The following is a 14,978-nucleotide window of genomic DNA, read 5'->3' as shown; positions in this document are numbered from 1 at the left end:
TAACTGCTTTCATTGAAATGAAGATTTGCACCATAAAAATCAAACCATAGAAAAGTACTTTTCATAAACTAATGATACCTCTTTGAAGCCATTAATGATATACTCTGTTCAGCAGATACTGTGAATTTGGCTTGTGATAGGTTATGAAAGAACAAAGCAACCTAGATAACTACTTAACTAAAATAGTAGAAGTATTATGCATTTTTGGACTGTGAGAGATTAGCTCAGGATCATGGAAGTTGATAAAATATAACTTTTCAACAAGAAATACCCAAAAATGGGCCTCCCCAAGCTGTCCTCAGCCTCTTCATCACTGGTTCAATCCCGGCCAGCTGGCAAGGGTACTACATAGTGCAGCAGACCTCTCTTGTCTCGCCCGCTGTTCCCCTTAGCAGTGTATTTTTTCACTCTGCCTATTCTGTTCCCCTACTCTGTACCCTGGTTCTTGTATAAATAATAAATAAGTCTTTAAAAAAAGAAAGATATACCCAAATTTTGCATACTAGTTACCACCTTAAGGCAGTTTCTTTCATTTTTGTACCTATCAATCCAATTTGGATTTGTATTTTTAATATCATTTTACTTTTAAAGAACCTGCAACTTCAATAAACTCCTCTTTTGAGCATTTGTCTCTATATATAGATGGTCTTTTCATTTAAACACAACTCCTTGAGTCCATGTCCAGAGATTCTGATTCAGTTCAACGGAGTGGAGCACATGAATGTGCATTTCTGGAAACTTTCCAGGGGTGCCCACACAAGGGCAAATAGCGTGAGCTGTAGAGTCACCATCACGTTGATATCAGAGTTGGCTTCAATGAAACGAGCTTCATTTAATTCATATAATTTCATGTAATTGTAACAATAATGGGAAGGGGGATGATATTTGTCTTGGAGAAAAGAGGGCTTAATACTCACTACCAGTCATTGGAAATATGAGAGATCAAAATAATATTTGGGAAAGAACTAAATTCCATCTTTGGTTCACTAGTGCTCCAGCATAACTTTTATTTATTTTTTTTTTTAAAGGATTTTTTTTTTTTTAATAGAGGCATGTTTATTTATTTATTTATTTGTTTGTTTGTTTGTTTTGTTTATACAAGCACTGGGTACAGTCAGAAGCTCAGGAGGGTGAGAGAATTCACCAGAGCAGGGAGCAGAGCAGGCAGAAGGACCGAAGTACACTGCTGAGGGGAGCAGCGGGCGGCAGGAGAGGTCTGCGCACCATGTGGGACCCTCCTCCGGTGGCCGGGGAGCAGCCGGGGATCGAACCGGCGCCGCAGAGGCCGCGGGCAGCTTTGCAACCCAGCGCTCAACCGCTGCGCCACTGGGGAGGCCCTCCAGCATAACTTTTAAACCACATACATTGTCAAACTCTGCGTCTAAGCCCAGGGGGTCTCAAGTAGTACCCAGTCCACTTGGAGAATTTCTTTTATTAGGCTACAAGTTGCTGTTCTAACAGTAAAAAATACTCCACTTCTATCTTACAGCACTTACACAGTTAACAGTTTTTACATATATTCATGAGAGTCTTTGATTAAAATCTGTCTCCTTCAATTGGCTGAATGAGGGCAAGGACATACCCAATTTGTGTGTTGCAAGGCCTTGGTGCCCACATTAGAATCTAGCACATAGGTACACCTTATGACTGTACAAGCCTAGGACCAAAGAGCCTAGTACCAAAGCAGGCAGGAATGCTTCCTCCAACCTTATTCCACCCTGCCCCAGGTATTGGATTGTCCCATTGTTCTCACAGCAACATTCATCCAGAGAATTCCATTGGAGGGGAACTTAGGAAGTGGAGCCAGAAACACACAAATTGCCAATGCTTAGAACAGCCCAATATGGGCCTTTGAAAAATTAAATCCAGTAAAACCCACTAGGCATAGAAATTGTTGTTAAAGATTTTACAAGATAAAGTATAACAAAATAACTTCTAGATCTTGGGTAGAAAAGATTTTTTAAGTAGAAACCAAAATACTCTAACTACAAAAGAAAAATTGGATAAATTGGATCACTTTAAAATAAGAATCTTTTATTTATTAAAATACACTCTTAAGAGAAAAAAAGTGGAAAAGGATATGTGCAATACATGTAACTGAAAAGGGTGTATTTCAAAAATAGGAAATCTAGGGCCTCCCCTGGTGGCGCAGAGGTTGAACACCGGGCTGCGAAGCTGCCTGCAGCCTCTGCAGCACCGGTTGGATCCCCGGCCGCCAGTGAGGGTCCCACATGGCGCGTAGACCTCTCCTGCCGTGCCCACTGCTCCCCTCAGCAGTGTATTTCGTCGGTCTGCCTGTTCTGCACCCTGCTCTGGCTTGGGTGAATTCTCTCACCCTCCCACACGTCTGACTGTACCCAGTGCTTGTATAAATAAATAAATAAATCTTTAAAAAAAATATGAAATCTTACATGACAATAATAAAAAAGAGAAAACAGAAAAATGGGCAAGAACCTTGATCCAAAATTTTCACAAAAGTAGATATTCAAATGGCTAGTGAATTGAAAAACTGCCAACATTACTCATAATGCAGGGAACGCAAATTGAAATGACACACTACAATAGTTAAAATTAAAAAGATCCATATCAAATGTAACAATTACCAATCATTGGAGCAAATCTATAGTAACTCATTGAACAGTACAGTCATAAGCTGTGTACCTATGTGCTAGATTCTAATGTGGGCACCAAGGCCTAGCAACGCACAAATTGGGTATGTCCTTGCCCTCATTCAGCCAATTGAAGGAGACAGATTTTATTCAAAGACTCTCATGAATACATGTAAAAACTGTTAACTGTGTAAGTGCCGTAAGATAGAAGTGGAGTATTTGTTACGGTTCGAACATATACTAGGAAAATTCAACCTTAGCAAGGAGGTATGAAGGTCACTACGAGGAATTGAAAATTCCTGCAGATAAGGAAGGACAAGCTAGAGAAAGGAGAGGAAATAGTGATCTTTCCAAGGGAACAGAAATTCATAGACAAGGATAAGAACATGGGCCTTAACAGAATCAATTCCTTCACTATAATTGCTATTTTATATTTTACTAATTTTATATTTTATAATTTTATATTTTATTAATTTAGTTCAGCATTAGAAAGAACTTTTATTAATCAGAAATTAATAAAATATAAGTGTTCTTTTCAGTTTTTAATTTACTTTAATAGGTCTGATTTTTTTCTTTTCTGTACCTTTTCTACCCTTGTCTCCTCCTTTCTTCACTCTGGATATATTCTTCTGCACTTTTAGTTCACTAATTCACATTTAAAGGCTGTTAAACACCTTAGTATAATAAGGATTGGTATAGTCAGAAATGGATTTACAGTCTGGTTTACTTAGCTGGTAAAACCCTTTAGGGTTCTAACCGAAGAACCTAACAGTGGTAGTTTCTAGAGCTTCTCCTCCTTGGTGGGCTCCATAGTTCCATTTTTTGTCCACCAGTCCTATAGTCTGTTAAAAGCTCTGCCAGAAATTATCTTTATGCTAAATGATAGTGAAGTCCAATGATCATTTTTTTTTCTTTTTATGTTCTAGCCTAGCCTCTCTGATAAAGATATATAATCAATAAATATTTAATTGGTGGAAAATGTTATATATTTTACATATTCTCTGTAGGCAGAATAGGGAAGCAAATTTTAGTTCAGTATTAGAAAGAACTTTCCCTCCTTCTCTTCCTCTTTCCCCTTTCCATCCTGCTATCTGACATTGTAGCTAATCTTAATGATGGGTACTTAAGTAATAAGTACCCATCACCAGAATTACTTAAGTAATAAGTACCCATCACTAGAATTGCTCAGGCAGAATGTACAAGTTTAAAAATCATTTGTCAAGAGATTATGGAGGTGATTATAGGTTTGCCATTAATTTAGGTTAGATAGGGGCCTCCTGGGTGATGCAAGGGGTTAAGCACTGCACTGTGAACCAATCCGCAGCCTCTGTAGCACAAGTTTGATCCCTGACCAGTCAGGGAGCTACCCTTATGGAGCAGCAGACCTCTCCTGACTCACCCGCTGCTCCCTTCAGAGGTGTGTTTCGGTTAATCTGCCTGTTCTGTTCCCCGCTCTGTCTCTGGTGAGTCCTCTCACCGCCCCCCACCCCTGTTTCTCTGGCCTGTACCCCAGCTCTTGTATGCATAAATAAATAAATCTTTAAACAAAAAAAAATTAGGTTAGATAACCTCTAAGAGATTACCATCTCCTAGTTTCTGAGATTCTAGTTCTTGTTCAGCCAGCCTCCCTTCTCTTCCCTCCTTCTCTTCCTCTCTCCCCTTTCCTTCCTGCTATCTGACATTGCAGCTAATCTTAATGATGGCGTCTAAGCCTTCTAACACATCTTCATAAAGAATAGGGCAGTCAAAATTACTGACAGTTAAGACTAGGGCATATTACAACAGGCTCAATTTGCAATCTGACACAGTGAATACATCTTTGCTTGTCAAAGGCAGTCACAGGTTCTTTTCAACAGAACAATAATTCAAGCAAAGTACTTTAAGAAAGTGGTTAAAGAAAGATTGACTTGTCTATATGATGACAGGAAGAAAGATTGACTTAGTAGATTCAGTGGGAGAAACAGCATCAGCAATTGGGAAGTTGGCTTCCTGTACACAAAAAAGATTTCCCAGTTTTTGTTTCCATTTACTTATTTATTCATCTGTTCATTCAACCAGCAAATATATTTTGAGAATATAGGCTAAGAGACAGTGTACTACAATACTATGACAGTCACTTTATTTGGTGATATTTCTCAACATTTCACAAATGGATTTCATGAAAACTTTTTAGAGGCCTCACTTATTTTGAAACAGAATAGTGTCTGCTGTTATTTTAAGGTTTTACAAAAACAAATATTTGAATATTTTTTCCATTTAAAATGGATCAGGGCTGGTCACATGAGGCCACAGTGAATGGACTATGGGTGAGCCTAAGGTCAGAAACCTGTGCTGGTGGCCATGACCGCTACGTTGAACAATCAGCTGGTTATCCCTAATTTACTTTTTTTTTTTAAAGATTTATTTATTTATTTATTCATACAAACACTGGGTACAGTCAGAAGCGCGGGAGGGTGAGAGAATTCACCAGAGCCAGAGCGGGGAGCAGAGCAGGCAGAAGGACCGAGGTACACTGCTGAGGGGAGCAGCGGGCGGCAGGAGAGGTCTGCGCGCCATGCGGGACCCTCCTCCGGTGGCAGCTGGGGATTGAACAGGCGCCGCGGAGGCTGCGGGCCACTTCGCAACCCAGCGCTCAACCGCTGCACCACCGGGGAGGCCCCCTAATTTACTTTTTTAACCCTAGTCATAAGTTGTTTTAGTTACACCTAACAAAGACAGCAAGTGAATCACAAATATATTAGATAATTTTGCAGATTAACTTCATTTATCTTTACAGTTGTCAAGTTGCATTCATTGATCAAAATATAGATATTTCACTCTTCTTTTGTACACCTAAAGCCGCTTTTTAAAAAAATACTAATTTTAAAACAATAAATCAAATGTCATTTTATTCAAAGAGTAAAAAGGGTCTTATAAATTTGAAGCTGTCTCTAGTATTTGAAAAGCTAACAGAGAAAGACAAACTTACAGTGATGATTAGATATCTGTAAATCTATCCATCACTTCCTTATATTATAGAGGGATAAACACATTGTAGTCTGAAACAAAGCACAAAATGTGTTCAATTAAGCCATCTAGTTAAATGCAAGGATTTCAAAATGAATCTTTAATCTATACTCAATACTAAGCTCTAGTAGTTTGAGCTTTTCATTTATTTTAAAATAAATTAAAGTCAAATACGATGTGTCATTTTAATGTACTTGTCAAAAAATGGCTTCTTTCATAAATTATTTAAAGTAAATTTAATATGATGTCATCTTTACATCATATGTGAATATTATAATATGATACTTGATAAAAGCTTTAACTTCAGAAAATCTCGTCATACTTAACACCAAAAATTACAAAGTGATTTTCTGAACTGTTAAGGCTTTTAAAAAGCCATTTAGAATTTTTGAAGACTAGGAATTACTAAACTGCTGAGATGAGGCAGGGCTTTCTCCCCTTTTATTTTACAGTTGAGAAAACTGAGGCTCAGAGTGTAAACTGTTTGCCCAAGGATAAACATTTAATGGATGGTAGATTCCAGCTCAAAGTCAAGATGATGTGAATCTGAAATTCATGCTCTTAGATACTTAACCAATGTGTACCTGTGCTGCCACGGTACAGTGGGAACTGGAGGAAAGAGAGTGAATGTTATTTCAAAGACAAAATCCATAGGTATTGGCAGTAGCTCAGAGAGACTGTTATTTTGGTGAGTAAGGGTGAGAAAGGATACTAAGACTATTAGTTGAAAGAGTTAGGAAAGTAGTGTTGCTACCACATAAATAAATAGACAAGTAATAACCAAATGGGAATTTCATTTAAGTAAAATGATTGCTGAGATTGATATTGGCCTTTTTGAGTCACAAATAACAGTAAAATTAACTGGAAGAGCCATCATATAAACATTTGAAAATATAGAACTTAGATGCTTATTAAATGTCAGTGCTGAAATGCAGATTTGGAGCCCATCACAAGGGAAGTGGTTGAAATCAGAACAGTGGAAAGGCACTGGGAGAATGAGAACCTGGGAAGGGAAGAAAACAAAATGATAGTCTAAATCTTGAGGAAGGCCCCATTGGGACACTTGGGGAGTGAAAAAATGTGAGTTGAAGGAAAAAAATTAAACAGAGAATCATGAAAACCAAGAGATAATAAACATGACTAAAATTTACTAAGCACTTACCATGGGTCAATTTGTTGTGTATTTTATTTAGACCACGTTATTTAATCTTCACAACACAGTAAGGTAGGTTCATGTATCTCTACTGATGGATGAGGGTGTGGAGGAGGCTTGGCAACATGCCCGTCATCCGAGCAGTTCAGGCTTAAGGAAAAATCTGGAATCCTTGTTTCCCAGCCTCCAGAGTCTATGTTCCAGTCAGTGGTATCCAGAATGCACAAAGCAAACTGCTGTGCTGTGGAAAAAATGTTAACATTGCAATAATTTTATCTCATTCTTTTTCAATCTTATTTTTGTTTGTACTTTACAACATGCATTCTATTAGTATGGTATTACATGCATACCATACATATAATTAATTTATAAATTATAAGCATTTATTTATGGAGATATGTGTGCTCAAGTAATTTACTACTATGAGGATGCAATGAAAAATTCTAGAGATTATTGCTTTAAATCATTATCAAAACTATCTTCTCTTATCCCATCTTCAGCAAGAAATGGCAATTACTTTTATGGTCAAGCTATCTTTTAAATGTGATACTCATTCTTGTGGATTTATTTATATTTATGTATGTGTACAAGAACTGGGGGTTAAGCTAGAGGTGTGTGTGAAGGGGGTGGTGGTAAGAGGATTCACCAGAGACAGACTGGGGAGCAGAACAGGCAGATCTACTGAAATACATTTCATTTATTTATTTATTACATCTTTTTTCCTTTTTTTTTTTTTTAACAATGTTTGCTTTCATTTCTCAGGTGTAGTCCCCATAGAATTTCCACCACCAGTTCACCCATGCACCATCACCACAATCCTTTCTGCTCTTCCCTTCCTCATTTTGATCCCTCTCCATCCCCCTCCCCTGTAGAATGTCTCAGTGGGGGTGGAGTGAGACAGGAGAGGTCTTCTGTGACATCTGAGTTAACTCCCTGGCCGGGGCCAGGGATTGAACTTATGCTGCAGTGGCTGGCAATAGCTTGATAGCACTGAGCCTTTAATCCCTGCAGCACCAGGAAGGCACTCATTCTTGTGGATTTAAATGAAAACTTTATTTCAAAGGTTCTTTTCATGCCATTCCTTAGTATGTTCAGAAATTTATGAAGGCCTTGGCTCGTTTGGTACTTTGTAACAGCGGAAGGTGATCACAGGCCTTAGAAGACAGATCTGGGTTTTCAGGCAAATACTTAATTCTCAGAACCTGAGTTTGCTCATCTGTAACAGGGAAATGATACAGTAAACCCTCACTTTATGTTGTCTATTGTTCTTGGACATTGCTATTTTTAAGTAGAACAGTGTATAATGAAAGCAGATCTGTTGCCCAGGATTTTCTCATCAATATTATAACAAAAGGACTTGGGATGAAATTTGGATGTTTTGCGAGGTCCTGCAAGATTTAACTTATAGTCTGTTGTAAACTTTATCCACATTATAAGGAAATAACCAAGCATGGGCCTGGCAGACAGTAGCCACTTTTTAAATGGCAAAAAATAATGATAGTACCTATTTATTGGGGAGAACATCTGTGGTCCAATAGCCAGCCCCCTTCTAAAATCAGGTCACTTTTACCTCTGGTAGTTTGTCCTATAATTGTTCTTAATTCAACCTGAAAACCTATTTGAGCATAAACCAAAAAGTATTTTTCTGAACTACATAGAACCACCACACACAGCTCTGTGGGTTTTGGGTGAACTCTGTACATGGACCATGATGGCCGTGGCGCTCCTGGCACACGTACTCTCTCGGCAATGGCCCTCCGGTCTCAGGTAGTGTTGCAGCCCTGGAAACGCACGGGTGTAACAGAAGGAAAATATATGGCACCTCAGCCGAACTGAAGGAGTGAATGCCACTGCCTACCCTCACATTGGCTGGTATATTGAAGGCATGTCTGTGTGTTTTATGCCCTCCACAGATCTGCACTCCTGACTTGGTGGTATTCTTGGCTTGCGCCAATCAGAGACTCAAAGAAAGATTGCTGAAGCGTGCAGAGCAGCAGGGGCGGCCTGACGACAATCTGAAAGCTACCCAGAGGAGATTAATGAACTTCAAGCAGAACGCAGCTCCATTGGTGAAATATTTCCAAGAAAAGGGGCTCATCATGACAGTAAGTTGTCTGTGCATTTACATGTCCAGTCCAAGAATGAGCTTTCACATTTCTAATGAGTCCCTGTTCTAATTTAGAAATCCTCTTTATTTACACAAAGTGGCTTTGGTTGGGGGGAGGTGCAGAATCAAAGAAAAAAATCAAATCAAATTATTTTGATCTGAGTTGTCTTTATGAAGCCATATTGAGAAAAATACTTTCATTGTAGTTTGATTCTGCAAAAGATAATAAACTTTAACCTTGGCTAGAATTATACAGCTGCTAAATAAAAAGTTTTGAAATAATTTTCAAATATTTTTGGGAAATTTTGAAATAATTATTTGAATAATTTGAAGTTTCTTAATTCTGCTGCTTTTGGAAACCAAATAAAATTAGTATACTTATAACTCATATGGTTGGTATAATGTAATACTGAACTTGTAAGTTACACTTTGTCATAATGTAGCACATAAAAAAATGACATTCTGATGGCTCCAAATGTTTCCAAAAGATTTGACATGTTATGAGGAAGTGATGGTGTCTGAAAATTGAAGGCATTGATCATTCTGCACCATTGGTACAATGCAAATATTTTTTATTCAAAAGGGCAGGTTTATTATAAAAAGGGAAAGAAAGGAAAAAGGGTGCTTGCACAGACACAAGCGGGCAGGAAGAACTTTCCCTGAAAGGAACAGGTTTGTTAAAAGAGACCCCTGCATAGTCACAGGTGGGCAGCCTTGGGAGAGAGCTGCCTCTGCTGCTTTGCAAACGGAGAAGGTTTGCAGGTGAAGAGAAACACCTACGTAGTCACAGGCAGACAGGAAAACTGCTGCCACAACGCAGATACTAATGTTTTCATGAACGTTTGGTTTATTGTGTGGTTAACGATACTCAAAATTCCAATGAAGGATAAGATGGAATATATAGTTAATACAGTTATTAGAATATAGGACCTTCATATAGTGGATCTCAGCTAAATTTATGATCCCCATAATAGCAGAGATTCTACTATTAAAATGAAGGCAACAAAGAGAATCATAAGCTATCTGAAGAAGGCATATTATGGATGAAGACAATACAACTGGCTGATGACCTCAGCAGCCACTTTCTCTCTGACCTTGGCTTTCTCACCAGACTACAGAGTCTCATCTAGTAAGATTACGAGTCACTGTAGAGAATCTGATAAAAATGATAAATGCCCATCCCAATAAAATGCACATAGATACTTTTCACAGAATTTATGTAAATCCACTGACGCCTACCCACGGAATGCCTGAGACCTGACAAACCCGGGTTAAAAATCACTTCATTGACTGAGATGCCCTTAGATCTGAAAGAGACTGTCAGAACATTTGAATAATAATGTCTTTGTTGTCTTTTTAGCAGTATAAGGAAATATTTATTAGGATTTGCTCTTTGAGTCAAAGTTGTCATGTCGGGGAGTTATAAATCTCATCTGAAAATTGTTCATTATGCCAGAGTTCATTTTATTGTCTAAATGAGAACAGTTAGTAATAGGAAAGGCTCAAGGAAATTAGGATGGATGTGTCTGTGGCTATTTTTTGTTAGGGTTATTGCTTGCTTCTCTCCAAATTACCAATATTGCCTTCTGTATTTTATCATGATAAAAGATATTTACCCTACAGACCAAACCCCAACTGCTAGGTGCAGAGCCAGTGTTTTAATTGATATTTGCAAGGCTAAGGTATTACCAGAGTGTCTCTGATTACTCCCTGCTTGTCACGTTCGTCATCACAAGCAAAGCAGATTTCCAAAATGAATGCAGAGTGGGAATTGTTAATTTACTAATATTTTGCACAGAAGTGAAATGCCTTTGCCTCTAATTGCGGGAGTCAATAACAATGTAGATGACAGTCTGTAACCTCACTGCTAAAACCAACTGAACTTTAAGATAATCTCCTCTAATTATTGGGAAAGACATGCCTTGCAGTCACCTTTTGGAAAGTGATGAACACAAACACAGGCTAAGTTCTGGAGAACATAATTGGAAATTTTAGTTTGACAAGGAGCAAGTACTACATCTTGAACATGTGTCCTTCAGAACCCAGGCCATAGTTCACTTTTGGAATTAAAATATATTTGGTATCATTTCTTATTTTAAAGATGAGCTAGAGCATACAACAATCATCATTATTAATCATAAGCATTTTAAGATTTTAATAAAATCTGGAGGCTAATAGATCAAACCCAAACATTTCATTTTCCCTGTAGCATTTTCTTTTACTTCTACCTGCCCCTCCAAATTGATTTATTTGTTAATTCAATAAATATTTACTGAGACCCAGTAGGTGCCACATTCTGCTAGGTGCCAGAGGTACAAAGCTAAATAAGCAAAGGATAAGGATCTTTATTTTACTGACATATTTTAGGTACCTAGGACACTAAATGTCTGTTACATAGTATGTTCCCAGTAAATGATTAGAATTTAAAGTCTATGGAGAAAGGCATGTTAAATAATGAGTTATTAAATGTGATGACTGTTGCATAGAAATACGTGTGGCAAGTCCTCATGTATGAGGGATGCATGTGGAATGCACTCTGTTATGAGTTGGAATTCCCTAGAGAGTAGAACAGACCCTCTACCTGCCCACAGATAGGATTTATCATTTATTTTGGTGTGAAGGTTAAAGACTAAGAGACCAACCACATCCCTCTTCAGTACTGTAGAGAAACCCCATCTTATTGCTTCTCTTCCTTAGGACTTTGGAGTTTGAAACCCTTGATGTGGAATATTTGTCATTTCATAAATGTATGATGTTTCAGAACTTGGTCTATGAATTGACCTATTGCAGTGTTGTTCAGATGAGAAGAGATAATGTGTGGTAAGGTGGCAAAAAATAGCAGTGCAGAGGTGGTGTATATGGCATGCCACGGATTCACATCACCTGGCTCAAATTCCAGCTGGGCCACCTACCACCTGTATATGCCCTCCTGCAGGCTCTTACCTTTTATGATTCAGATGCTTGCCCTGTAAATAGGTATGGTTATTCATCGTGCCTCCATGTTTTGTGAGAAGTAAATGGATTTCAAGTGCTTAGAACAGTGCCTGGAACATTGTAAGGGCAATTTTGGTGATTGATATTATTTTATAATTTTCATGTTTTTTCTCTCTCTTCCATCCCCCTCTAATGCCCATCTTTTAGAACCTACAATTACTACTAACAATTCCATGCTCTTGGAAGGTGATACTCTGTTGCTTTTATTCCATAGATAAATTACTGAAGAAATTCAAAATATTTAGGTTTCAAAACAATCACCCAATTTTTTTCTTTAAAAGTATCTGTTAGTTATAGGGCCTCCCCAGTGGCTCAGCGGTTGAGCGCTGGGTTGTGAAGCTGCCCGCGGCCTCTAAAGCGCCGGTTCAATCCCCGGCTGCTCCCCGGCCCCCGGAGGAGAGTCCCGCATGGCGCGCAGACCTCTCCTGCCGCCCGCTGCTATCCTCAGCAGTGTACTTTGGTCCTTCTGCCTGCTCTGCTCCCCGCTCTGGCTCTGGTGAATTCTCTCACCCTCCCGCACTTCTGACTGTACCCAGTGCATGTATAAACAAAACAAATAAATAAATAAATAAATAATGCCTCTATAAAAAAAAAAGTATCTGTTAGTTATAAAACTATGCCAATGTTTTCTTTAACTTCTACGTCGTCCATTTAATCAAGCTGTATAACTGGCTGCGTCTGAATAATGTGATAGAATTATAACACACAAACCCATTCTTTTTTCTTGTTTTATTTCATTATTGACTGTATTTGTTGGCAGATTTAACTAAAGACTACACACAGTTTGATTCAAGAGAAAACCTAATCAAATAACTGTATACAGCCATCTGTGCAAGTGTAAATTTAATGATACGAAATCACAAGGCTAGTATGCTGGGAACTTCATAGAATCTTTTCAAACAAGTTTATGCATTGACTTTTTTAACTTATCATAGGTTGGATGTAATTATTCATCATGTCTCTTACAGCTTTGCACTTCTAATTATAGATTAAGATACTGTGACTGCCCAAAATTTGTCAAAAGTTTTCATCAAAGTTTGAGTACGGCGGAGACTAGGAAATTTGCCTTAGTCCTAATGATGTATAACCGTTGTCAGTTTGCATTCCCTAACCACAATGCATTAGGAGTCCTCTTTATCCACACCCTCTCAAGCACTTGTATTGGGGGAATCTTTTCAATATAGTCATTCTCACAGGGGTGGGATGGTATCTCATTGTGATTTTGATTTGCATGTCCCTTTTGAACATTTTTTTATATATCTATTGGCCTCTGGATATTCTCTGCGGAGAACTTTCCATTCAGATTTGCTCCCCATTTATTAACTGGGTTGTCTGTTTTCTATTGTTGAGTGAGTTTTTTATATATCTTGGATAATGAGGATAAGTTGGATATTAACACCTCATCAGTTGTGTAATGTGCAAATAATTTCTTATATTTTTCTTGATGTGTAAAAAGCTTTTTAATTTGAGATAATCCCCATTGTTTATTTTTGCTTTTATTTTCCTTGGCAAAAGAAATGAGTCTCCAAAAACATCTTTATCATTGATGCAATGAAACTTATCAGCAGTGTTTTCTTTTATGTATTTTATCATTGAGTTTTGTTGTTGCTTTATAATAAATCTCTTTAGTTTTTCTTTCATGTCTGACTTGGTTTTGATATATTCTTTTCATTTATGTTTTTCTGTGAAGTTCTTACCCCTCCTTTTGTCTTGAATGATAGTCGCTGGTAAGATAGTCTAAGTTAGATATCTTTTTCATTGAGAAGTTTGAGTATTTCCTGTTATTCCCTCTTCTTTTTAAAAATATTTTATTTTTATTTATTTATGCATATAATAAGTAGGGTGTAGACCAGAAGTATGAGAGGTGAGATGAATCACCAGAGACAGGGTGGGGAGCAAAACTGGCAGATAGATAGAAATACACTGCTGAGGGGAGCAGTGGGAGAGACAAGAGAGGTTGCTGCACTATGTGGGTTTCTCCCTAGCCCTTTGGGAATCGAACTCATGCTGCAGTGTCTGGCAATAGCTTGATAGTGCTGAGACTTAGACCCTGTGCCACCAGGGAGGCACTGTTGTTCCCTCTGATCTGGTAAGCAGCCTCAACCTCTAAGCTCTGGTTAGCAATAGATACAGCATCGGGAGGGGAATATGGTTGAGACAGGGTCACAGACTTATTCTTTTCATATTTATGATACAGAGCCTTGCTCTTGGGTGCTCATTCCTGTTATTAGGACCCAGATGCTTTGAACTCTGGTTAACAACAGTAGGCCATTTAGTTATTATCTTGGCTTAAATCCCCAGGTCAGGGGAGGCTGCAGATAATAACCTCTTCTGTAAGCAGCCACAGCTGATCTGATCTAGCCTGCTCACCATTATAATTTCACACAGAACATTTTCACTGCCCTAAAATATCTCTGTGCTTTGCCTATTCATCCCTCGCCACCTCTCACCATACCCTGGCTCCTGGAAACCACTCTCCTTTTTTCACTCCCTCCGTAGTTTTGCCTTTTCCAGAATGTCACGTCATTGATATCTTACAGTATCCTTTTCAGATTGGCTGCTTTCATCTTGTAACATGTACCTACATTTCCTCCATGTCATTTCATGGCTTGATAGCTCATTTATTTTTTTCAAAATCACATTCCATTGTCTAGATGTGCTATGGTTTATCCATTCACCTACTGATGGACATCTTGGCTGCTTCCAAGTTTTGGCATCTATTATAAAGCTGCAAATATCCATATGCAGGTTTTTATGTGGACATACATTTTCATTTTATTTGGATAAATACTGAGGAGTACAATTACTAGATCCTATGGTAAGAATATATTTAGTTTTGTTCTTTTTTTTTCTTTCAGTGAGGTAACATTTGTTTACAACATTGTGATTTACAGGTATGGGATCTCTCCCTTTAGGTGTTGTTTTCTTCCTTTTTTTTAAAGATTTATTTATTTATGCTATAAGAACTGGGGTACAGGCCAGAGATGTGGGAGGAGGAGTCACTAGAGACAAGAGTGGGGAGCAGAAAAGGCAGATCGACTGAAATAGACTGGTGAGGGGAGCAGCAGGCAAGTCAGGAGATGTCTGCTGGCTGGGAATCAAACTTATA

At 38.2% G+C, this 14,978-nt stretch overlaps 1 protein-coding gene across 5 annotated transcripts in view; it reads left to right on the top strand.

Moving 5' to 3' along the window:
* Positions 1 to 14,978, top strand: part of AK5 (adenylate kinase 5) — a gene marked incomplete at both ends in the record, with an annotated part of 234,571 nt that overhangs the window by 40,605 nt on the left and 178,988 nt on the right. For all 5 annotated transcript variants that reach the window (XM_084243989.1, XM_084243987.1, XM_084243988.1 and 2 more), the window contains one exon: positions 8,682 to 8,873. In XM_084243989.1, the coding sequence (XP_084100115.1) occupies positions 8,682 to 8,873 (192 nt within the window). The remainder of the gene's footprint in view (positions 1 to 8,681; positions 8,874 to 14,978) is intronic.

This window comes from Talpa europaea (genome assembly GCF_964194135.1).
Source record: "Talpa europaea genome assembly, chromosome: 9".
Lineage (NCBI taxonomy): Eukaryota > Metazoa > Chordata > Mammalia > Eulipotyphla > Talpidae > Talpa > Talpa europaea.
The sequence above is the reverse complement of the archived record's forward strand: the minus strand, read 5'-3'. Positions and strand labels throughout refer to the sequence as shown.